Genomic DNA, 25,058 nt, shown 5'->3' with positions numbered 1-25,058 from the left:
AGCGGCCACGGCTCACGGGCCCAGCCGCTCCGCGGCACGTGGGATCTTCCCGGACTGGGGCACGAACCCGTGTCCCCTGCATCCGCAGGCGGATTCTCAACCACTGCGCCACCAGGGAAGCCCCTAGTGCTTTACATTTTTAAATGATTTCTGTTCCTACCATCCCCTCCTTGAAATGCTTATTGCCACAGTTAAAGAACTCCATAGCTCTCTCTTGGACTGCTACCTATTCTCGCACCTCACTCTAGCCCATTCTCATTGTGGTCAGTGTTTTCTTGACAATCCATCTTGGAGCCGGTCAGTCATGTTACTTACCTATAGGATGTCCTACCTCTTGTTTCTTATCTCCACCACCCTCCCATTTTTACTCCTTCCCCTAGCCACATGGAGCCTCATGCCATCCCCGAACACACTGTTTGGGTCTTAACTCTATTCCTTTACCATATACCATTCTTCTGTCATCCTTCACAAATGTCTTCAAGGCCCCCTTTGCCTGACTGGCAAACTCTCACAAGGCTTTCAAGACCAAGCCAGAGCTTCACCTCGTCTGTGGGAGCCTTTCTGAAGAGCCCCAGGGTTAGTCTTACTAGTTTGTGTGCTGTCTTAACCTTTGTACACTGTTTTATTGTCATCTTATCATCATTGTCTATTTCCAAATCTAGGTTCCTCTGTCTCCACCAACATCCCTCAATAGAAAATGTGATCCTCCAGGCCAGCTACCCTGTCACAATCAGGGTGTCCCCAGATTGCAGCAGGTTCTCAATTCAAGGAACCAATGAATCTAGTTGATAAATTATTGAAAGGATTTTTGTTCCTGTTTGAGGTAGAGACAGATGCAATACTACAAAGTAGAAACTCAATGCTCTTTCACCTAGCTCAAAGGTGAGAAACCTATTTTACTGTGAACCAATTCTGGAAAGATTAAAATGGTTACTGGCTGCTTTTTAAAAAATGTATATAAGATGAAAATATTTTTATTGACTGAAAGAACCGCAGTGTGAAAATAGGCACTTCTGTCATAGGCAGTGAACTGTTACTACCTGTTAAGAACATATTTGAGAGACAGCAACACAGAGATGGTTGTTGTTATTGTTGTTGTTTAATCTTGCAACTGGATATCCATTTCAGGCAGAATCACAAAGCTGAGGAAGTGGCAAGTGGCGCTTCATCAGCCAGGATCATTTATTCTTGGCATCTGGATTAGGAGGACCACAGGACCATGTGGTCCTTATTCCTTAGGAGGACTTTTCTTCAAAGGCTGACTTTTCTTTGCCATCCTCTCTCTATAAGGGGCCTTTTCAGCTTCTCTTCCCAAGTGGATTCTTCTCCACCATTCCACCCCATTGCCCTTGTGAGGCAGGTGCTAGAGTTAATACTTAACAAGGCAAAAAAAAAAAAAAAAAAAAAGAAAAAAAAAGAAAGTTGCTCTTTAGCTGCCTCACATAAATAATACCCTCAGGGAAATACCTGTATCTATGAATAGTTGTTTATAAACTATGATTCACAGGTTCTCCAGGGGTTATGTAGCAATTTGGGAGATTGGGTGGATGGGACAAGTTTTGACTATTCCATCACCTACAGGCCTTGAGTGTTTCTGAAGTCTTCTCACAGTACCAGGTCACATGTAACACATAAACACTCAAGTTGTATCTACAAGACATCAAAATAGCTATATAATTTGAGCAAATCAGTTATTTTCCAAGCATATCCATTTAGAATGGGAGAACTGGTTGTTTTGCATCATTTTAAAGGTAAAACAAGCATGTGTGTGGGGGGGGGGGTCTCTGGCAGAGGTGCGGTATGAAGGGCAAAGCACTGGCTTTGTAGACACACAGACCTAAGGTCAACTCCAGCTCAATCATATGCTACTTATGTGACCTCAGAAAAGTTACCTAACCTCTCTGAACTGTAATTTCTCATCTGTAAAATGGGGCTATGTGGTACCCACCTCATAGCAGTACTGAATGACTAAATGAAATTATGTTTGTGAAGCACTTGGCAGATATTCAAAACATGTCAGTTCCTTCCCCTCAGAGGTAGTAATCTCCTCACAGGTGCAGAGCAATAATAATTTGAATATTTGTGTGTATATATATATTTTTAAAATTCTATACTTGCTTGTATTAGAGTTGAATAGGTGCCATCATAATATGTTTCGAATTATTATTGCTCTGTCCTTCACACCACACCTCTGCCAGAGGCCCACAGAGTTCTAAGGAACCCAGAAGATGAGCCAGGGCAATGCAACTCGGGCCTTACTCCATCACTGCATATAAGCCATGCCAGACTGTTGAGTGTGGATTGTTAGTACCACGCAGCTCCCGCAAAGGAAACACCTCGTTTGTTTAGAAGCTCCTTTAGATTAACCTTTACTAGATCACAGCATTAGCCAAAATCCTGACTTCACAAATACAACAAGCAGTTAGTTATCACTAAAAGAAAAGACAAATTTCCCCACGTTTGGATATTATTAGGTAACCTCCTAACTATATTTTTATGTATTGATAGTTAATTTTATTTCTTTTCTGTTTGCCTGTTTTAATCAAAGTGATAGATGCACATAGTTTGAAGAATCCAATTTATACAGTTTGCTGCAACAAATAGCAGCACCTCGTGCCTCCCATCAGCACCTTTCTCCCTACATCAAAGGCACCCATATTCAGTGTTTTTAGCTATTTTATTTTATTCGTTTGATTAGTTGGTTGGTTGCTGTTTTTGGTGTTTACTCCCAGACCTTTAAGTATGCTATATTTGCCTATACTGTTCATTTTATTTTTTTGAAGTACCGGCATATGCTAAGACTTCTCACTGTGGAATATAATACATAGCTTTCTTCCACCACCCTCTCCCTTCCCATCACACACTTCCCCCTCCTCGTCTCTTCATCATTCCATATCACCAGATCATAATTTTGGTTAGATTAATACTTAGTGTTTATGTTAGAGTCGGTATATAAGGGTTATTTATTGGTAAGTATTACCATTTTTATACTATAATTCTTCTTCCTTTCTTTTTGGCTCCAACTTGTTCCCTTGCAGTTGGTTTTTGTTTGTTTTGTCAAATATTCCGTGTACTATCATAAACTGAACCTCAAACTCTCCATCAATTTGTTGAGAATTTTTTCTGAAAATGTTCAAATGCATTAGAAATTTTTTGATTTTCACCTTCTTAAAGAAGACTCTCCTTGAACCTTGTAACCTGCATCAGCAAGATGGATGGTCCTGGACCAGGTGCACACTGGCCACCCAGGTTGTCCCTTCCCTATGTCCTGGAACTCCCTTTGCCTGGATGCTGGATCCATCGTCTTATCCTATCTTGCTTCATCCTCTCATTTTGGTGGAGCACATTTGGAGTAGCTTCGGAGAATGGGTGTAAGAGTGGTAAACACTTTTTGGAACTTATATGACTAAAATTCAACTTGTTTTCTGTTTTTACATTCCCAAATTTCTAACCTTTAATTATTTTCTATATCCTCTGAATCTCATCCACTTTGTTAAAAATCTCTTCACCTGGTAGGCCCAAGACTGACAGGAGTATTCCAGTAACAGTCTGGAGAATGTAATGCAAGAATTACTTTGTGATTCCTGAATTTGTACTCTAAATTCCTTTCTGCCACAGTTGCACATTGCAGTTATCATACATTTGTCTTTCCTGCCTACATGTGTTCCTGTTTAGGATTATCAACTCTCAATTTTGCCAAGGTCACTTTGAATTCCATTCTTACATTCTGAAGTGTTAATAACCCTGATACTTAGCATCAGCCATAAACTGAGCTTCATAAATATCATCCAAATTACTAATAAAGTACACACGGTACTTCTAGACCCTCAGACTTGCTGCCTTCTCTTCTAATGGCTAATTCCAAAAGATTCCAAACCATTAAACAATGTCAAAGCTTGATATATAGGACATAATTGTTTCTTCACAAAGAAAAGAATACTTTGATGGTTGAGTTTTAAATCTGGGGGACTTATCCTGGTATTTTTGCAATGGTGTTCAGCTTCTGCTTTTCAAAGGCAATCTCCTCCCTTATTTAAAAAACTAGGTGGTACAAAATTCTTTTTCCAGACCTGAAGCATTCATTCTGTTAATACTAAACAGATATAATTAAAGAGGCAGCAAGGCATAGTAAAAGAGCACTTACTTGAAGAGTGAGAGGACTAATGTTACTAGTGTTTCTCTATGATCCAATATTTGTTGGATGTACTAATAATCCAATATCTATTAATCCATCAAATGTGTAGTGAGCACCCATTATGTTCAGGTACTGTGGTAGGCATTGGGGCTACAGAGTGAAAAGGACAGACATGGTCCCAGCCTTTGCTAAATAGAACCACAGATACTGAGCAAATAATAACAAGTTGACCATTACAATAACTTAACCTCTATGAGGCTCAGTTTCCTCGTGAGTAAAATAAAGGAAATAATAGTACCACCTCATCAGTTCAAATGAGGTAATGCAACAGAAAAATTTTATTAGCTCTCTTTTTTTCCAGACAAACTACAAACATCTACTAGCTATGATTTCCTAGGGGCAGGGAGCATATCTTACTCATCTTTGTAACCTCAGCAAGTAGGCAGCGCTTGTCAAGTTAGCAGGAACTCAACACGTGTACAGAGCAAACGACAACTCCGAAAGAAGATGAATTCTATACTTTCACGCAATTACAGGTCTTTTCATTTTCTCCCCAAGGTTATCCACCCGTTTGCGAACTAACGAACTTTATGTAGTTCAAAAGCACAAGGTAATTTTATAGTAAAATGTTTCCACTTAGCATGCATTCATCATTCATGTATATATGTTTGAATAACTGAAATAATGTAACATTTAAATTTTCATCTATTCCATTTCATATAGCAAGCAATTTTTCCTAAAATAATTTCTGAGGGCAGAGTGCAGTTTCGGGGGTGTTTGACAAAATTATTTGAGATTTTAAACGCACCTAAATAGGACACTCAAAACAAGTCAATTACTTTAAATTTCAAAATGAAATGCTAAAAAAAATTTTTTTAATTTAACTCTCAAGCAAAGTTTCAGCTTACAGAAAAAATTTTTAACTTCACTAAAACACATTCAAATAAGTGTATGGAAATGTCAACTGACCTGCTTCCCAGCAAGTCTTCAGGATTAATGGACTTTAAATCTTTGGATACTAAAATTTGTATAGCAGACAGAGTTTTACCATGGAAGGTAATTCCTTCCATATTGGCTTTATTCCCCCAAAAGGCCTAAGGGATAAACTGTGATTTCTGTTCTTCTCATGGAACCACACAGTGGAAGGGCCGGAAGGGGGTCTAGGAATTGTCCGGTTCAGCCTACTTATTTTTCAGAGGAGGAAAAATAGAGGCCCAGAGAGGTAAGATGATTTGCCAGTTGCACAGCTGGGATTAGAACCAAAGTCTCTTCTTCTCTGGGACAGGAAGTAGCAGCAGCCTGCTGAAAACATTGCCTGGTATCCCGGGAATTTGCTTGTCTGCTGTGTGGAGATAGTCTGACCCTAGAGAGTCTAATTCCAAGACAGTTACACATACATTCCAGCTAAAGAGGCATCTTCATTTTAATTGAAATAGAATGACAGACCCAACACCTCCAGTTGTTTTGTTTAAGAATAGAAAAATAAAATTCTTTATCTCGTATCATAAAAGCTCTACTCCTTAATATAAACACACAGAGAGTCCTCCAGGGAGCCTTATTCAACCACAGCAGAGGTTCTCAACACATCAGCCTAACTGACTGGCGTAACCCAAAGCCTGCGCTGGTTCATTGCTTCTCTCACATGGCGAGGAACTACCTCCGGCCCGCTTCCTTCCCCACTCAAGAACCTCACTAACAGCAACCCTTCTCCTCAAATTCATCCATAACAGGTTTAACCCCTTTCTCTTGGCCTCTCCTTCCACTGTCATGAGATCTCAAAACAAAACAAAAACCCAGAAAGTAGTTCCTCTTCACAAGTTCGGGAACATCTAATCTTGGTGGTTCATAAATTATCAGGTGGAGTCATGGCGCGAACATGGACCTGGGGAGTACTCAGATCCAGTTCTAACATGGCTCTGATTCTAAACTCTTGAGGAAGTCCTCAGTCTCTCTCAGGTTCACTGTCTTCATCTCCAAACTAGAGGTGATAATACTTATACCATAGCGCTGTTCTAGAGATTCAATGAAGACACATTTAAGCGTCTACCACACTGCCTGGCACATGTTAAACACTCATTCTTTTCCACCTCTCTCTGTTGCTCACTTCTCCATTTTCAAGGAACCCCGCTGAATATGCAAGTATTGTCATTTGTTATACAATTCTTTCTACTTTCATGTATATCGGAATTTTCCATTATAAAAAAGTTTTTAATAAAATAACTTAAAATGATCTTTTTGGGAGGTTAGCAATGTTAGTAAATACAAATACTCTTTCAGTCATGTACATTTCGGTAATAATACATTTTAAAATGAACAATAATGTAGAAGCTAGAGAATATCATGTCATTCAAACTGAGAAATCTTATAAAATATCCGATGTTCTCAAGGATGTTTCATTCTAATATGTAAGCTATATGGTAAGGCTATATTAGCCAACCAAGTTAACTATTACGTATGAAATATTATTCTGATTATGTGTATACATATTTGGAAAATATTTTTATCAAAAATATTACCTATTTCTCCTTTCAGTTTATGTAATTCAGAATAATTATGGGATTAATTACCCCCAAATTGGGTATCTTTTCAAACAAATTGGTTTTGTCATTAGTTGTCATATGTATGTAGCCTGAATGTTGATCAATAACTGATAAAATCATATTCAGATTGATACATTTAAATAAAATTAGTGGGTTCATGGTTCAGAATATTTGTTTTTATTTTTTGGAAAGTACTATTCTCCACTTAAGAGGCAATATTTTGCCCTTTGTGATAAAAGCTCATGCTTTTTATCTAAGCTATAAAATATAAACATTTTAATCCATGGTTCTATGTGTTTTTGGGAACAATGTGGTTAAATACTTAGGGCCAACTCACTTGTTCTCTCTAAATTTCAGTTTCCCAAGTTAGATAAATAATAATACCTTACATTTATAATAATACCTTTCTTTTAAAGAGTTCATAATGCATAGGACTACTCTATTTTTAATTCTGGAACATTCCTGTAGACTTAGTTAAGGGCATCTATTAAATGCAGTTTACCAAATAGGAACCATGGCCATGGGCTGAATGACTTGTCCAGGGTCACACAGATATAGGGTTATAATGGTCAAATGACATGACACATGGCAAGAGTTTGACAACCATAAAGTGTTAACATGAATGCAAGTTATGATCAGAGATATGAACAGATTCATAATGAGTTCTTACAGTTATTGACTTCCATTCTCAATACTCTTTTCCCTTGATTTTCTAGCCAAAACTAAAATAATACCTGCCACCAAAAAATCTCTAAAACATAGTGAGGAACAAGGAGAAACAGGGAAGTATACAGAACTCCGTGGAAATATGGTGCCATGTTATATTTATGGATATTAATAGTGACCCTGCTATTGAAATAGCCTCCATGATTCATCTATTTCTTTTTTAAGAATAAAACAATTAATATACTTCAATTTTTTTAAAAAAGAATAAAACAATTAAGTTTGGAATTCTGACCAAACTCTAACTTGGGGCTTGACTTTCAGTACTTCTGAATGTCTCTTGCTGCATCTATTCAATTTCCTAATTGATTAGAGAATTACTGAGAAATCTTGTAGTGCATTTTCAGTATTTGCTACACGATGCTCTCTACACAGCTACAGAATATCAGCAAAACTTGTGTATTATTCTCTCTTATTCTCAGAACTGTTTCAGAGTATAATGAGCTGCTTCAAAGGGGTCTGAAAGCTTCTAATGAAAGGTGTTTAGGACATGCCAAATACCATGGTTGCTATGAAAATTATCAGCCAACTAGAAACATTAGCTATTTTATGCCAAAAACAGTGTTTTAACAATGATTCATTTTTAGTCATTAGATGATTATTCTGAATTCTCATCATCTTGAAACTATATTGGCACCAAGAAAAAAATATGTTTTTAAATTTGGCTTCTTTTATGTGATGGTTCCATCTCTCATGTACCAACCATAAATTCTTTGCCTCTGGGACTGCAAGTGCTTCAGGATGTAATGGAAAGTTGGTATCACATGGCAAGACATTTGTTCCCATTGCAGAGTGAGGCCAGCTCTGAAATTCAAACCCTAATGAGAACAAGTATGTAAATGAGAGCAGCCAAACCAAACATGAAGAAAACAAAGCCCAAGGAGTCTATAAAGACATTTTTTCAGCCTAGGTATTCATTAATCCATAGCACTTAGACTGTGTGAATTCAAAACAGAGCCTTTTTTCCAAAGTTTGTTACTATAGTGACATATCTATAAGACCTACATTTTAAAAAAACAAATGATAAGGACTTTTTAACCCCTAGAGTGGCTCTATTTATTAAATTTTCCTGTGTAAAGGAAGTGTTACTTAAACTAGACTATTATACCAAATATTAAAAATATTTCAATGTGCCTTGAATTAAATATGATTAAGAATGGCTAGTGTCAGTGTGTATTCTTAATCAAAATTTCAATCTTATGGTTTCTACAGAATACTGAAGATACTGTATTCTCAAGGACTTCTGCGTATGATCCAATATACATCTTGCATATTTTCTGAAATTTCTGTAAAAAATAAAATTGCTTCAATAAAAATGTTTTAAAAATCTTTGTCTAATAATTTAAATAATTTCTTTTTCTTTTTCCTTTTATAGATACATGTTTTTGCAGGGAATTTCCCACTGTTCCATGATTTTAGGCAGATTTATTGTTTTACTTTCATAATATTGAATGAAAATGTAAGATGTTGTAAAAAATGGAAAATTCATTTATTTATACAATATCTATTGAGAGTCTAATATGCCAGGCTCCTTTACAGATCTTGGAAATACAAGAATGAACAAGACAGGTAAAAAGCCCTTGACCTCTTTGGAACAATCCATTTTAGTGTGGGAAGGCAGACAACAAATAAAAGAAGTAAATACATAATATATTAGAAGGTAATAAGTGCGATAGAGAAAAACAAAGCAGGAAAGAGGGATGGGTGTGGGAGGAGCTTGTAGTTTTAAATAGTGTAGTCAGGGTAGTCACATTGAAAAGGTGACATATGAGCAAAGATTTGAAGAAGGTGAGGGAATTAGGCATGCAAATATCTCAGGGAATGAGCAGCAGGTACAGTAAGTGCAAAGGTCCTGAGGCAGGAGGGTTCCTTGGGGGAATCAGGCAACAACTAGCATATTTGAGTCTTACAAAGGTAAAGCTAAAACGTTTTGTGGACCCATTTATATGTTGGCTGTTGCACACAAAACCAAGACTCCAATCCTGTCCTTTGGAAATCTAGATTTATAAAATCTTAAAACCTGGTCCAGGGAGATCCCACATGCCACGGAGCAACTAAGCCCGCGAGCCACAACTACTGAGCCCACGTGCCTAGAGCCCGTGCTCTGCAACAAGAGAAGCCACCGCAATGAGAAGCCCGCGCACCGCAATGAAGAGTAGCCCCTGCTCGGCACAACTAGAGAAAGCCCGCACACAGCAAAGAAGACCCAATGCAGCCAAAAATTAATTAATTAATTAAAAAAAAAACCCCACCAAATTCTATATGAGATGATGGATGATCACAAAACTTATTGTGGTAATCATTTCATGAAGTATGTAAGTTAAATCGTTACGCTCTACACCTTAAATTTAAAAAACAAAACAAAACAAAAACTGCCATCAAATAATAAACGATATATTTCAAAAGTATTGGATAAGGTAAGCAAAACTTTTCCTTTTTGTTTGGAATTTATAGCAGTCCGTTCACATTTACATAAAGTCCTATGGTACAAAACATCTAGGTGTTTCTTCTCCCATGTTCAACTAGGAAGATAAATGAACTTGGTGTGCTCCAGAGAAAGTAGTAATGGCCTATGCATCTATCTCTGCTGAAGCTATCAGACTTGATGGGCCTGCTTTGGAGTTTACCATGGTAAGAACTAATTTAACCTTAGCATACAACGGCCTGGAATTGGGAGAAGATAAAGGAAGGAGTGAAGAAAGTGATGAGGCTAGTTGTCACCACCAGTCCACCAGGGTATAGCCTCAATTAAATAATGCTATCTTAGCATTCTCTTGCTAACAGAGAAATAGCCCATGAAACCAAGTAAAATTCCCTTAAAGGGAAATACGAAGTAGTAATCTCTAAAATAAAGTTAACCCACCAATACCAAAATGTATGGCCTTGCCTCCTACCTCTTCCATAAAGGTTCCTCCTCTGTGGCTCTTTTACGACTCACTGAATGCTTCCAAGTGTCCCTAGATTTATCTATGTATATTTCTATCTCAATGGAAAAATGAGGCTCAGCTCTGAGCCTCCCTAAAATTAGCTCTACTTGTTAGAAGTTCTTCTTGTCAGGTGGTTCTATCACACTTATCTAATAATTGCATTTAAGCAAAACGGTTTCTTTTTTCGCTGTTGTTCAGAGGTGTTTTTTCTCTTTCATTTTTTTTTAAATGGGGCATTTCACATTCTTCTTGAGTAATCAAAATCACTGCCATTAACTTAGTTTAGGGTTTCATTGGGAAAAAGATTTCTCTCTTACAGGTATTAAGCTTTTGTTTTGCTATAAAGTTATTAAATGTCTATATAAGAACTGTCATGTAGATTCTTAGATAGTTCTACCACTTTGGTATGACAAAATTATAGCCCTATAAACTTATCTTTGACTATATAATGAGAAGTTTAGATCTGTCTAAACATAATACACAACATAGTCTAAACTATGAGAGACTAAGAAAACAAAAAGGTTTCTTTTTAAATGTAAATCAGATCATGTTAATCCTCTCCTTATAACCCTCCTGTGGCTTCCCATTATACTTAAAATAAAATACAGGTTTTTTCACTTGGCCCTGCTCCCTCCAGATGCCTCCAGCTCCCTCCCCACCACACACTGGTTTCTACCTCAGGGTCATTGTCTGCACCTGTCTCTCCTCCTTAAATGCTGGCGATTGACAACGAGCTTGCCCTTGGCTCAAAGAGCCTTTCCTAGGGCCCACCTGGCACACACCTAAGGTGTCCTGGCTCCCACCTTCCATGACTGCTTTGTTTCTTCTTAACACTTATGAATATTTGAAATTACAACTTTTTTATTTGGTGTCTGTTTCCCTACTAAAACATAAGACCTATTAGAACAAGGGGTATAAGTGTTTTCCCCAAGTCTAGCATAGAAGCCAACATATAGTGGGCTTCTAAATATGTTTTGAATGAAGGAACAAGTAGATATTTAAAGCTGTTTGTTCAAAATATAAGGCTGGTGCTACTAGGAGATTTTTTTCTTTCACCAAAATATAATATTTCAAATGAAATATTAAAAAGCAAAATTATTTTAAACACAGTAGTTAAGCTGAAAGAAATTCAGTAGAGAATATTTGGATAATGTGAATGAATCATTACCACATAATTTCTTTCTTGAAAATATGCATTTCTGTGGAAAGGGTTGATTATTTTTTCCTTCAAGGGTAGAACCGTTGTATTGATGGAGTACCTATACAGCAAGTAAGAATTAAATTTTTATAAACAAAAAATCTAGAATTAGATCAGTCAGTGAATAAACATTTGCAGTATGCAAAAAAAGAAAAATTAGTATCAAAATCCAGAAAAGACAGGGTGAAGATGGAGAAAATATTCTAAATATTTGAAGATGAAAATATATTTGTATCTAGTCAATTTAGGTTAAAAATAGGTAAGTGCCACAAAATGGATATCATAGTAATACTATTATGATTATTCATTAGGGATTTGACGGCCACAACTGGAACCACCCTATGGTTAACATTTCACCTTGATTTTGCATTTTCCTTTATTTCCCTTCTTTTCCAAAGATCCCAGGCAACAGATGAGGAAGGGAAGTGAGTATTAATTTGCAGAGAAGCAGCTCATTACACGGACATTTTAAGTAATACCCAACTCCTTGTGCAAACATGGGTCATGAGTTGAGATTTTAATGAGAATGAATGCTGTCAAAGTAGGATTTCAAGTATTCTAAAGTTAAATGTTAAAAGTGTTTTGTTTCCAGTGAGGAAAGAACTAGTTTTGAATTAAAATGTAACTTCAAATACAAAGTAGTCAAGATTCTATCTGTGCCTGTCAACCCTTTGTTCCTATGAATTAAAAGTAGTCCAATTAGCCAGGTTAGAATGACCAACAGATTATCAGTCAACAACACTTAGACCACCTTCGTGTCCATATAAAGCTTATACAAGTTTCTACACTCAAACACACTTTTTAAAAACTTTGTAAGATGATAATAGTAACATACATAGGGAACTATAACCCAGAAATCTAGAAATTGGCAATGTCTTTCAATGCTCTTTTGTGAGTGTTAAAGTTACAACTTAAAAGTAAAGGTATGTCATCATTTGAAATGATACATAATCACATCTGTGCATATACCAAATTCATATACACAAGAAGGACAGAATAGATGGTGATGATTTCACATTACCAATGATAGGCCATTAAATGTCTGTAAATTACTAGTTCATCTATGATAGAATATGGCGTCTTCCTAAAATCATGTACACTTTATAACTTTCTTTTCAATTAACAAATTGTTTTGAAAACATTACTGCCAATAGCATCACATTGAGTTCTATCTTTCCAAAGATGCCAAAACACTGCCACATGTTATTTTTTTCCATCCATTCTTTCTCTGGGGTTGGTAGTTTTAACGCCTCTTTACCACAATGTTGCTTCTTTTTAGTAATGGGGAAACTGAGGGATTAATATAGACTTGTCAGCAGTCAGAAAACAACTCCATAGCAAAACTGGAGCTTACTCTTCATCTCAAGTTCTTTCCAATTAGGCAACGCAGATTTCTTTTATCCCAAATGGTAACATATAATGTTTAAAAAAAAAAAAGGATTATAGTCATTAATAGATTTTCTGTTGAAGTTGCCCTACACTGCAGCATTTAAGCTAGATTTCAAAACCACAGAACTAATGTTTTAGATTCTAAGTTAAGTTCCATAATAAAAGAAAACAAGCTTTAATAGGACATTGTATTTATTATTAGTTCAAAATTCACCCTTTTCTTCCACCAAATTGCTCTATTTTGCCTGAACTTCCTTTGGAACTCAAGGAAATCGTCACTATTAAAAAAAGACATCATTGTTTGATAGTATATTGAACTCTAGAAGAGTAGCTAATAGAAATTTTCCTACATGTGAAAATTTTACACACTTCATTCCCAAAGTTTGTACATCTCAATCAGATTATGTTTTTCTTTATAAGATTATTCATGGAATTTCATTAGCCTTAGTCCTCTTTTGTTACCTTTTTTCCCCCTTTGTGGATAATATTACACAACAGCTTCACTGCAGGGGGTTATTAATAAGATATTGTTCCAGAAATGGAACCCCAGGTAAATCATAGTAATAAGTCCAGTACTACTTGTTCAGACAACTGATATTTCCAGCAAACGCTTTTTGGAACCTGAAAACTAGTCCTCCACTTTGTATTAGTGATAAAAATATAGAAAATAAACATGTTATTTCTAAATCCCAGAAAAATTTGTTGGCTGGGATACAAGCTGTCCAATTCCTAATGCACACAAGGGAACGCTCAATAAATGTCACTGTCTCACAGACAGTACTAATTCTAAAGGTTACTTCTCTTAACCTAGACCGTTGCTTCATTTCTACTGAAAATATGATTTTCTTTACTCTATCCCAGAGTGTTTGGATTAATGTACCATTACTAATTTAAATATGATACGCATTCATTGAAAAAAAAAAAGTCAGGTTTCTTGAGTATTTCTTTAGTTTACATTCCAGGATCTTGTGACTATGAAACAGTTTTCCATCTGGTAACTGATATGGTTAGATGCTAACCTAGCAGAATTTGGGGATAGGATGCTCTCAAATGAAGAAAAGATCTTGCTGCCATAGTTGTTTCTTGCTTTGTTTTGTTTTGTCTTTTTCCAATCAGCGGAAACAGTCCTTAGTTTCTAAGTCATTTTTCCCCCTGCACTGTTCTTCCTAAATATGCTTCCCATACATTGCTTCAAATTAAGTCTTTGAGGGAAGAACAAAGTGTAGAACAGTCAAGTTGGAGGTCCTTGAGCAGTAACCAAGGATTCCCACAGTTTCCACCTAAAGTTTCTGGGTGCAGGCAGAAAGCCAGGATAGTTGCAGTAAGACCCCTAGTCTTGAGGTATGGAACTCCAGGGACCTCCCCAGTTCCAGTGTGTTAGACTACCGAGTTACTTATTATGAACCCTCCACACACACATACTTCCATGTACATCCTGCTTTCTATCATTTTAATTAGTCACGTGACAGCTTTTAATTTTTTGGGGACCAACCAGAAATTACATAGCTTTTTGTAGTTATATGATTTTTTGCTCTCTATAAAATGATTTCAAACTTATTTGCAACAACCAGAATTCTTATCATTTCTTAATAGAAGTTTTATGCAATAAGTTCCTTACGTTTTTAAAGAGCAAATGTATAAAAGAAGCTAGGGCCTTTAAACCTTTTGGAAAACTTACTTTCAAAAGAACTATTTTATTAGTTTAAACACACACAAATCCTTAAACAGATAAATAAAACATTGTAACTTTATAAATCTTATTTTTTTGCTAGATGTCTTTTAACATCTTTAACCCTATCCTTACCAGAAATATAGCCCATTACTGATGTCTTCTAAATTATCTTTGTCATCATTTTCATTTCATAATAAATTCTTTACAGGTTCTTTAAGGAGAAACGGTCTTAACAGATTACTTTAAGATGATTCCTTTAAATGTGTGATTTAAGAGTATCATAACAAGTAATCAAGAAGTTGACGTTATAAAATAATGTAATGGGACAAGCAGGCATACAATACTTATTTTTCCAAAAGCCGCACAGTCAACATCACCCAATGGTCACCCTTTTTAACAATCTGGGAAATCAATCCAAAATGAAATTAAGTTTTTATAAATTCATATTGGATGTAACCAGTTGATCTAACTTACTGATGGAAAACTCTCTCACAATTACTGAAATTACAGATTTAGAACTGAAATAGTCCATTAGCTGTCTCTGCCACAATTGCAGCATAATGTTACACTTTGTTACTTTACTCTCTCCCACCCCCTTAAGAAACAGGGATGTTATTGTGGTCTTATTTCACATCCTGACCTCAGTCACTTGGGTATGGAGGACATGGGTTCTACTAAAGTTAAACGACAAATCTCTGTATATTATTTACAACTAAGGACCTAAAAACTTCTCTGTAAATTTTAATTACCAAAACATCCTTCGGGATAAAAAGTATTTCTATTCTTCAAAGATTAGAGAACTGAGTACAGTGATTAACTGATTTATGTCGGTCATCATGGTATGACTGCTAAAGCTGTAATAGATATGAAATTTTGAATTCCATCAAGACATTTTAGCTTTTACCTAAATGATATATTAGTATGTCAAAGTTCAAGAGCCGCCTTCCTCTTTTTTTTTTTTTAACTGTTTAAAAGAATGGCCTTACCATTTTCTTTCGCCAGAAGGCAACTAAATGATAAATTCTCCAGTACTTTCATAGCTGCTTTCTGGACAGGAAAGGGTGCTTTCTAACTTGTTCTGATTGTTCATGGCCCAATCCAAAACATCTAACACTCTGGCTCCAACTAGGAGTTTTAGAATAAACAAAAGAAAGAGCTACAACTATTTAACGCAGTAGGTTCTACATTTATGGAGCCCATAAGCTGATTTCATGCTGAAAGTAAAAACAATCTCAAGATGTTTAAATGAACTCTTCGATGCTGGAATCACAACAAACTCAGGAAAATTAGGAATATGTTGGTAACCTCCAATCTTTTTTTAAACTGACCTCACCCTGGGCAAGAAATCATCTCCTGATGCCATTGTTGGAGACAGAATTTCTGGCTATAAGATCCTTTTTCTGACTCAATCTGGCTTGCTATTCTTGGTTAATCATCTCCATTTCTCTCAACGTTTCACTCCTCTGACTATAGTCGATAACATTTATTATCAGGAAAGACTTTTTTAAGTGATTCGGTTCCTCCAGCCGTCTCCCTCCTTATCCTAGCTAAACGCCCCCAACCCCCATTCCTATCGCCTTGTTTCACTACGATTTTGCTCAACATTAGACACAGCAAGCACATGACCTCCAGTCTTCCAGTGTCTCGGAATAAACCGATATAAAAACATTAGATTGGCGCGGCTGTAAGTTTTTCTAGGCTTGGAATTTAAGAGTCTTTAGTTCTTCAACTCTTAAAGACCTATAGCGCAAAATTTAAATTTAAAAAATTTTTAAATTATAAAAAAAAAAAAAAAAAAACCGCTCCCCTTTTATAGCCTTTAGCCCCGCCCATCGCCCCCCAGCCTCCACGCGAAACTCCGCAGGAAACCGGAGGGGGCGGGGCTGTGACGTCACGACGCCGGTGCGTCACGGAACGGCGGCGGCTGCGGCGCTGGCGGTGGCTGCGGCAGCGGCGGCATTTTAGTCGGCAGCGGCGGCGGTAGCCGGGCTGCTGCTCCTCCCAGCATCCCTGGCGCGGCCATTTCAGCCCCATCTTGGCTGAGGGGAGGGAGCTGCAGCCGCCGCTTCAGCAGTTTGAATTTCAGTTTCTCCAGAGCCTGCAAACCGCTCGCACCGAGGAGGAGCCGAAGAAGCTACCGCCGCTACCTCACACAGCCAGAGCGCCGCCGCTTGCCGGCCCGCCGGCCGCCGCCCCTCATTCTCCTCCCCTCGCCGCGAGGGGAGGCCGAGACCGCCGCCGCCGCCCGCCCGCGGGGGTGGCTCCCCCTGTAAGGGGAGGACCGAGCCGGCTTTCCCCTCCCCCGGAGCGGGTTTCCGCCAGAGACAGTCGACATGTCCCTGGGGCTGAGCTCCGGCTAGAGCCGGGGAGGGAGGGCCGCCCGGCCGCACCGAAGCTCCGCCGCCCGCCCGCGGCTCCTGGCTGAATCAGGAATCCCCGGCTCAGGACTCGCCACTCCTCCTCCTTCCCTCTCGGCGTCCGAGAGCCCGGAGCTGACGCCGGCACTGGCTCGAGGAGCGGGACAGCACCGCCCCTCACGCCGCCGCCGCCTCCTCCCCTTCGCCCTCCCACTCCCACCCCCAGCCTAGGCCTGCTGACCGCGCGGAGCGCCGAGCTGGACTGACCACGGCGGCCCGGCGACGCGAGGAGGAAGCAGCCGGCCCGCCCCTGGGATCGCGCTTTCGCCGCCACTGGGGGTATTGAATTGAGGCGCCGCGACTGCGGGAGGCGAGAAGGAAGGAGGAGCCGCCGCGCAAGTGAGACGGGGGCAGAGCCGAAGAGACCGACACGGAGAAGGAAACGGGAGGAGGATGTCTCGCGGAGCGGCCGACGCACGGATCAACCCGTGACTCTTACAGCGGCGGGCCTCAGACCCCAGCGCGGACGCGGACTTTGTCTTTGGGGGCCCTGCTCTGCCCTTCCTGGTTTCCGGCAAGATCGCAGAGGAGCCGGCGTGCCCCTCTCTGCTCTCCAGCCTTCCTCACCATGTCCAAGATGCCGGTCAAGAAGAAGAGCTGCTTCCAGATCACCAGTGTCACCACGGCCCAGGTGGCCACTAGCATCACCGAGGACACCGAGAGCCTGGACGATCCGGACGAGTCACGCACAGAGGACGTCTCCTCTGAGATATTCGACGTTTCTCGGGCCACGGATTACGGCCCCGAGGAGGTCTGCGAGCGCAGCTCCTCCGAAGAGACGCTCAACAATGTTGGGGATGCGGAGACTCCCGGTACCGTCTCCCCCAACCTCGTCCTGGACGGGCAGCTGGCGGCCGCGGCGGCCACTCCCGCCAACGGAGGAGGAGCCGCTTCGGCCCGCAGCGTGGCTGGGGCGCTGGCCAGTACCTTAGCGGCGGCCGCCACCCCGGCCCCCTCCTCGGGGGCCCCCGGAGCCCCCCCGGTCGCGGGCCCCTCCGCTGGGCCAGGGACTGCCGCCCCGTCGCAGCCCCCCACCACTTGTAGTTCCCGTTTCCGCGTGATCAAGCTGGACCACGGCAGCGGGGAGCCGTATAGACGCGGTCGATGGACGTGCATGGAATACTATGAGCGTGATTCCGACAGCAGCGTCCTGACCCGGTCCGGGGATTGCATTCGGCACAGCAGTACTTTTGACCAGACTGCGGATCGGGACAGCGGCCTGGGCGCCACCGGAGGGTCCGTGGTGGTGGTGGTGGCCTCCATGCCGGGGGCGCACGGGCCCGACTCGGGAACTGACAGCTCCTTGACTGCTGTGTCACAGCTACCCCCGTCGGAGAAAATGAGCCAGCCCGCCCCGGCCCCGCTGCAGAGTTTTGGCGTTGGGCAGCCGCAGCCGCAGCCGCCGCCCGTAGGTGGGGCTGTGGCTCCGAGCTCGGCTCCGCTGCCGCCGTTCCCGGGAGCCGCGGCCGCGCCGCCGCAGATGATGGCAGCCCCGCCGCCCAGCCAGCCCCAGGGTGCCGCGCCTGGCTCCGTCCCCCCGGGGCCCAACGGACAGGGCCTGCCGCTGACGAATGTAAGCCTGGCGCAGCCCGGCCTGGTCATGCCTCCGCAGCCCGGCCCGGCCGTGGGCGCTTCTGCCGCGCCGCCGCCCCAGCAGTTCGCGTATCCCCAGGCTCAGATTCCGCCGGGCCATCTGCTGCCCGTCCAGCCCGCCGGCCAGAGTGAGTACCTGCAGCCGCACGTGGCCGGCCTGCAGCCGCCCAGCCCGGCGCAGCCCTCGTCCGCGGGCGCCGGAGCGGGCCCCGCCGCGGCAGCCGGCCTCCCCGGGGGCCCCGGCCAGAACGCCGCCTCCACGGGCGCGCAGATGATGGGCGCGGCCTCCCTGCCTGGTGAAGCCGTGGCTCCGGGGCCGGGCCCCGCGCAGGGCGGACCCGCCGCGCCCGGTCAGCCGGCCGGAGTGCCCCCGGCTGCCGTGGGAGGCGTGGCGCCATCGGGCCTGGTTCCCGCCGGGGCCGGGCAACCGCAGCCCGCGCCTCCGCCGCAGATGGGTGGCAGCGGCGCGCCATCGGCAGTGCCCGGCGGCCCTCACGCCGTGGTGCCCGGAGTTACGAACGTGCCTGCAGCCGCGCCCGCTCCCAGCGTGCCTACCACTTCTGTTACTATGCCAAATGTACCCGCGCCCTTGGCCCAGGCGCAGCAGCTGAGCAGCCATTCTCCGGTCAGCAGGAGCGGCAGCATCATCCAGCACGTGGGGCTGCCCTTAGCGCCAGGCGCGGCCAGCGCACCGACGAGTCTACCGCAGTCTGACCTAAGCCAGTTTCAGACTCAGACCCAGCCTTTAGTCGGGCAAGTTGACGATACTAGAAGAAAATCCGAACCCCTACCTCAACCACCACTTTCTCTCATTGCTGAAACTAAGCCTGTTGTGAAGCCTCCTGTTGCAGATGTCCTGGCAAACCCTCTTCAGTTAACACCTATGAACAGTCTCTCCACCTCTGTATTCAGCATAGCTATTCCTGTTGATGGTGATGAAGACAGGTATGGAAATCTTATTTGGAATATTTGATGGGAATGCTTGACCGGACATTGTAGTTAGGATGCAACTGTGGGAGGTTCTTTTCTCAATTTGAGGCCTTTAATGTTTCTAAATATAAAAGTTAGTTTGTGGTTAGTAAAATGGATTCATCGGTTCTTGAGAAGACTTTAATTTTACATTACTGATGTTAAAAAAGATGTGTAAGAAGAGAATTGGTGTTACCGTTGTTTAGAAGCACTAGATTGGATAGGAATGCAATTTTGTTGATTCAGAAGGGCGGATTTTAGTTTAATCCTCTCAATTTAGAAGTGGTGGCTAGTAGGTTATGCCGTGTAGGATTGTCTCTTTATTAGATATCAATCACACTTGAACACTTAATGGCAGAGTGTTTTGTCAGTGTGAGTTTTGAGACTGAGAGATAAAATAGTTAAACATGTCCCATTCTGGAAAACCAGAAAGCCCTATAGTAGAGAAAGAACCACGTAAGGTATCTCCTCCAGTGTATCTGGAAAGGCTGGAGAGATAATGGTGAAATGTCAAATCCGGCTTTGAAGATCATATCTTCTTCAGCCCTTTAATAAAAGAGGATAGAAGGTCAGGAGGCTTCCCAGTGACTTCTTTAAGATGCTTCTTTTTTTTTTTTTTAAAGCAAAAAGTGTATTGGAAAGATGTTCTTATCTTCCATCAATCTTTTTACTACAGGCAAGGGAGGTAGGAGACTCTTGACACTAGTGAAAGCTGTAGTTCTTGAAATTAGAGTAATTTTATAGTAAAAGTATAAATGTTAACAGTTGGCTCCCTGTATTTAGGGAGGATGCTTTTAAATAGTTTAAGGGAAACTTGGTGTATTACTATACCAATTCTACTGCAATTGATGTTTGGTTATGGTTTAATGAGGATTTTAAGTGGTTTTTGAGGAAATGTCACATGAAAATTTGATGTAGTGTGTATAATGCAAATGTTTAAAAACTGATTTATTACCAGATATTACATTTAAAAATTACAGAGAAAGTTTCAGGTACTTTACAGTTAGAAATTTATTTTCTGAGGTTTTTGTTTTGAGAGAGGTTAATTTTAGATGTGTTGAAAGAGCAGAACTATTTTTATAGATTTCTTGAATAATTGGTATGTTGACTACAATGAGAGCTGTTAAAGCTTTTTCTTTCTACTTTCTTCTTAGTTCCTTCACATTCTTTTCGTTTTCATTTCGAATTAGCTTTGTGTTTTTGTTATATACTTCTTTTGGTTTGAAAAATGCTCACTGAAATTCATCTTCTTTGCCTTTTGTAATTCAAAGTTCATCTTTTTTTTGTAGGTGACTTGCTTGTGGGGAGTCTTTCTTCCATTTGAGAACTCTTAGAGAGTACCATGTGTCCATGAGTGAGCTCAGCTAGCTAGTCATGGAGAAATTTTATATGGATGGGACTACCAAGTAAAGACACTGATTCCACAAGCCACTCAAAAATCCCTCTTTACATTTTCTGCCATATTTCACTTTTCACACGTAGGGGCACGCCTGAAATGCCACTTGAGTTTATTTGTTCACCTTTGGTAATAGTCAACAGGCATCTTACCTTTTCTAGCTGCCAGAAGCCAGTTTTTTGTGATGGGTTGGTAAATAACCATTTGCTTACTACCTCTCTGTTCCTGCTGTACACTGTATCTCTTCAAGAAATGATGACTGGTTTTCTCAACCCCTCACTACCTCAAAAACACATGCACACCTATGAATGAAAAATGTGTTTTCTCTCCTCTTCACACCTCTCAGTTTACAGCATTTGTAATTAACATTCCCCAGAACTTTTTGGTGATGATATGGTATGAAGCAGAGAGATCTGTTGATAAATGGAAACTTTGGGATGTATTCTTTAGGATATGACCCCAAAGATGCATTTATTTCTTCTCTTACTTTATTAAAAAAGTTGAATTTCAAGAATCTCATTTCCAAACTTGTAACTATTTGAACTACAGATACGACTGTATCAGTGTTCTTATCAATTGAAACAGTTAATCCAGTGCAGGGGTTTTCATTTGTGTATAGTCCTATTTTAAATGTGGCGCTTCCCTCCCCCACTCAGTCTTTTAAAATTTTCATTGCTTATCAAATGTGCATTTCTAATTTTTGTTATAGCCTTTTCATTGGTTTCTAATTTAACATGCCAGTTTCCAAGATGTAATCTTACACATTTGACTGTTTTTGTCACTGCATCAACACACCTGGTGAAGGAATAAATCCATTCAGTAGAAATAGTTTGGGGGTCTTTTAAAATTTGTTTTTTAATGGAAAGCCTTTGTAAAAGAGAGGGCATTTTTAAAGTTGTATTCTTGAAATTAAGTAACACAGTTTTTCCAGTCGTATGTTTAAATTACTGAGATGACTACTTTTGAGGAGATAGTACTAACTAAATCGTGATTTTAATGGTGATTTTAGGTTGCCTTCTTTTTTTTTCTTTTTTTTTTTTTAGGTTGCCTTCTTAAAATCTTCGTACAATTTTATTTGCAGTCATTCAGATGTAAAATAAAACATACTGGAGTGAGAGGTCTTGAATAGGTTGACAAATTTCAGATCCTTAGAAAATATTTATAAAAAAAGATGTTTGCCTTTTAAAAAACCATTAAGACATTAGTAAACACAGTCTATCTCGTTGAGAAAAGGAAGGAAAATGGACGATTAACAAAAAGATCAGGTGGTTTAAGTTGATATATTAAGCACTCTGTCTTGTGATTTTGTTTGCGTTACTTAATACAAGGATCTGTATTGGCTCATTCTGAGACCATTTATTTTAAAGAATCAGACCTTATATACTATCACACCTTTAAAAGGGCTGATGGTTGTATATACAAAATAAGAAAAGTTAAATTTGTGAGTTAACATTGCCGATTGACCATATGGTATTAATTAGCATGAAGTTTATATATCATTATGGTCAGTTGAGATTCTTCAAATTGATTTTGTGTAAACTGGAGGATATAATAATGGTTGAAAATATAGTTCATAAAAAATGCATAGACACTTTTACAGTGAATGTTACAAAATTTGTTTAAACTACCTACACGCTTAACAGACTCCTATTTGGTAAATAGGGGGAGGTGCAAAATATTACTGGCCCTTTTGGAAAAGGAACACGGTACAGATCATTTTCCATAGATAGCTGACCAATGTGAACTCTGTAGGCCACATGCCAGGAACTCTTATGAATGGCTGCAATTGTGAACTGTCAACTGCAACCAAAAGACTGTTGAAAACCTGATTGTAAGGATCCTGTAGTGACAGATATCTTTATATCTTATTAATAGTTTTATTTGTGTAGTTTGCTAATGACTGCTGATAAAATATTATAAATTGTGAGTGTTAAATGGTATGTCCTGGTATGTGCTGTAAATATAGATTTTGTTCGTACACTTCATATATATCTATATAGATGTATGTATGAGATATATATATATACACTTCTTTTAATGGAGTTTTTTTTTTTAACGTGATGTTTAAGAGAGGATTATGTAAATGTATATCAGGAGGCAGAACTGTCACTCTTACTTTGTTTCAGAAATCTATAGGGAACTTCTTAGAACTCTGAAAAAGTCTTACTGCATTTAGTCTTTAAAAATGAAAGCTCCTTAACTTGAATCTGCGTTTCTTTGGGAGCTTATGGTTCTTTATCAGTATTGAAGTGTGAAGGTAATTTTGTCTTGCAGCTTTACAGTTGATGTTTAAATCACACGCCAGGTACTATCTTAGGCCTATCTAAGTAAGTAAGGATTTTGTAATCAAAGTGTAGTATCTCCTGTGTATGAGTGACATCATTATTTAGTATAAAAATGATACTGATGCATTCATCAGAGTGCCATGTTGATATGCTTTAGTCATAAACCTGTCTCTAAGTTAAGGAAATTATCATAGATTTCCAGAAAGGCCGATGATCCAAAAGTGCCTGAAATTCCTAAAACCAAGAGTTGTGTAAGTGGGAGCATGGCCTTTTTTATTCACAGTGATACACCATTGTTTAAAATTTTGTGTGAACTAAATTGTATAGGCTGAACATTGGTTAACTTTTTAGGAAATATAAGGGTTTTTATGTGTGTGGATAAGACACACTCCAGGTAACTAATTTATTAACACTGTCTTTTTCTTGGATGGGAGGGTATCTTGAACTAAATTGTCTTTATGAGAAGTCATTTTTGTTTTTTCACAGTACTGGTAGTGGGATATATGCTTTCTCCTTTATGAGAATAAATGTAATACCAATCTATTCTTTGAGAATTCTGATAGCACTAATTTGGAAATGATAAAACATGATACTGGATTTATGGATCTGGTACTTGGTAATTTAGAATAGAGTTTAGTCTTTCTCAGCACCAAAAGAGGTTGTAAGCAGTCATGCTCTATAGAGTCCTCTAGTAACAAAGAGCAGCCCCACCAATCAGATGCTAAAGAAACCAGTGAATCTCTTCCCTGAGGAATGGTTGATAGGGGAGTATTAAAGGATCTTGACTTTTCTCTCCGGAAATGGTAGAAGCTGGGGTGTTGTGGGAGTAGGAAGTAATGGCCGGTAACCAACACAGAAGTAAAGGTAGTGAAATGACATGAAATATGGTCTCAGAAGGAATAGGAACACGTGTTAATAGTGAGGAATAGTGGTCTAATTCCTTCTTTTAATAATGGTTTTAGACCAGTATGTATTTCCTCTTCCAAACAGATACCATTTATTTCTTAATTGCATTACTCTTGAAATACAAGAGAGGCTATACAAAAACAGGTATGTCTGGTTAAATGTAGCCTGAACCATGATATTTCTAAGTGATTTTTTATTAATGGGAAGATCAGATTTTTAATAAGAAATCTTAATTGATGACAGTATTTAAGGGGTCTGTGTAGCAAATTTCCTGAATTGGAATAAATCCTTTAAGTTTGTTTTTTCTTTATACTAAACCAGTAGACTTGTGATTTGAAGCTGTTCTTTTAAATGGTGTAATAGGAATTACTGCATCACAGAGAATATGCATGCCTGAATCATTGGTATAATTTAGGCCTTTCCCACAGCAATTCTGTTGTGTTCGTTTGGCTGCATTGGGTCTTCGTTGCTGCGCTGGGGCTGTCTCCAGCTGCTGCGAGCAGAGGCCACTCCTCACGCCTCCTCATCATGGTGCGCCGCGGCGGCCTCTCCCATCACGGAGCATGGGCTCCAGGTGCGCGGGCCTCAGCAGTTGCGACACACGGACTCAGTAGCTGTGGCCTGAGGGCTCCAGAGCGCAGGCTCAGCAGCTGTGGAGCACAGGCCCAGCTGCTCCGCGGCACGTGCAATCCTCCCAGACCAAGGCAAGAACCTGCGTCCACTGCATTGGCAGGCGGACTCCCAACCACTGCACCACCAAGGAAGCCCTCCCACAGCAATTCTTGAACATACCAGATTGAGATTACTCTATTTGTTATATTCTTAATCTGGCATTGCTTAGGGTAAAAATTGAGACTCCTCCATAAAGATTTAGGAACAGTAACCAATTTGTATCATTCCTATACATC

General features: G+C 40.3%; 1 protein-coding gene across 14 annotated transcripts in view; it reads left to right on the top strand.

Annotated features, from left to right (window-relative positions):
- Positions 1 to 17,409: 17,409 nt before the first annotated feature.
- Positions 17,410 to 25,058, top strand: part of TSC22D2 (TSC22 domain family member 2) — a 54,548-nt gene continuing 46,899 nt past the window's right edge. For all 14 annotated transcript variants that reach the window (XR_008616930.1, XR_008616800.1, XR_008616727.1 and 11 more), the window contains exon 1: positions 17,410 to 19,539. Coding sequence is in view for 9 of the 14 variants with exons in the window: in XM_007100393.4 (XP_007100455.2) it covers positions 17,570 to 19,539 (1,970 nt within the window). In the remaining 5 variants the exon portion in view is untranslated. The remainder of the gene's footprint in view (positions 19,540 to 25,058) is intronic.

Source organism: Physeter macrocephalus, chromosome 1 (assembly GCF_002837175.3).
Source record: "Physeter macrocephalus isolate SW-GA chromosome 1, ASM283717v5, whole genome shotgun sequence".
Lineage (NCBI taxonomy): Eukaryota > Metazoa > Chordata > Mammalia > Artiodactyla > Physeteridae > Physeter > Physeter macrocephalus.
Note: the sequence above shows the minus strand (reverse complement) of the source record. Positions and strands in the feature narration are given on the sequence as shown.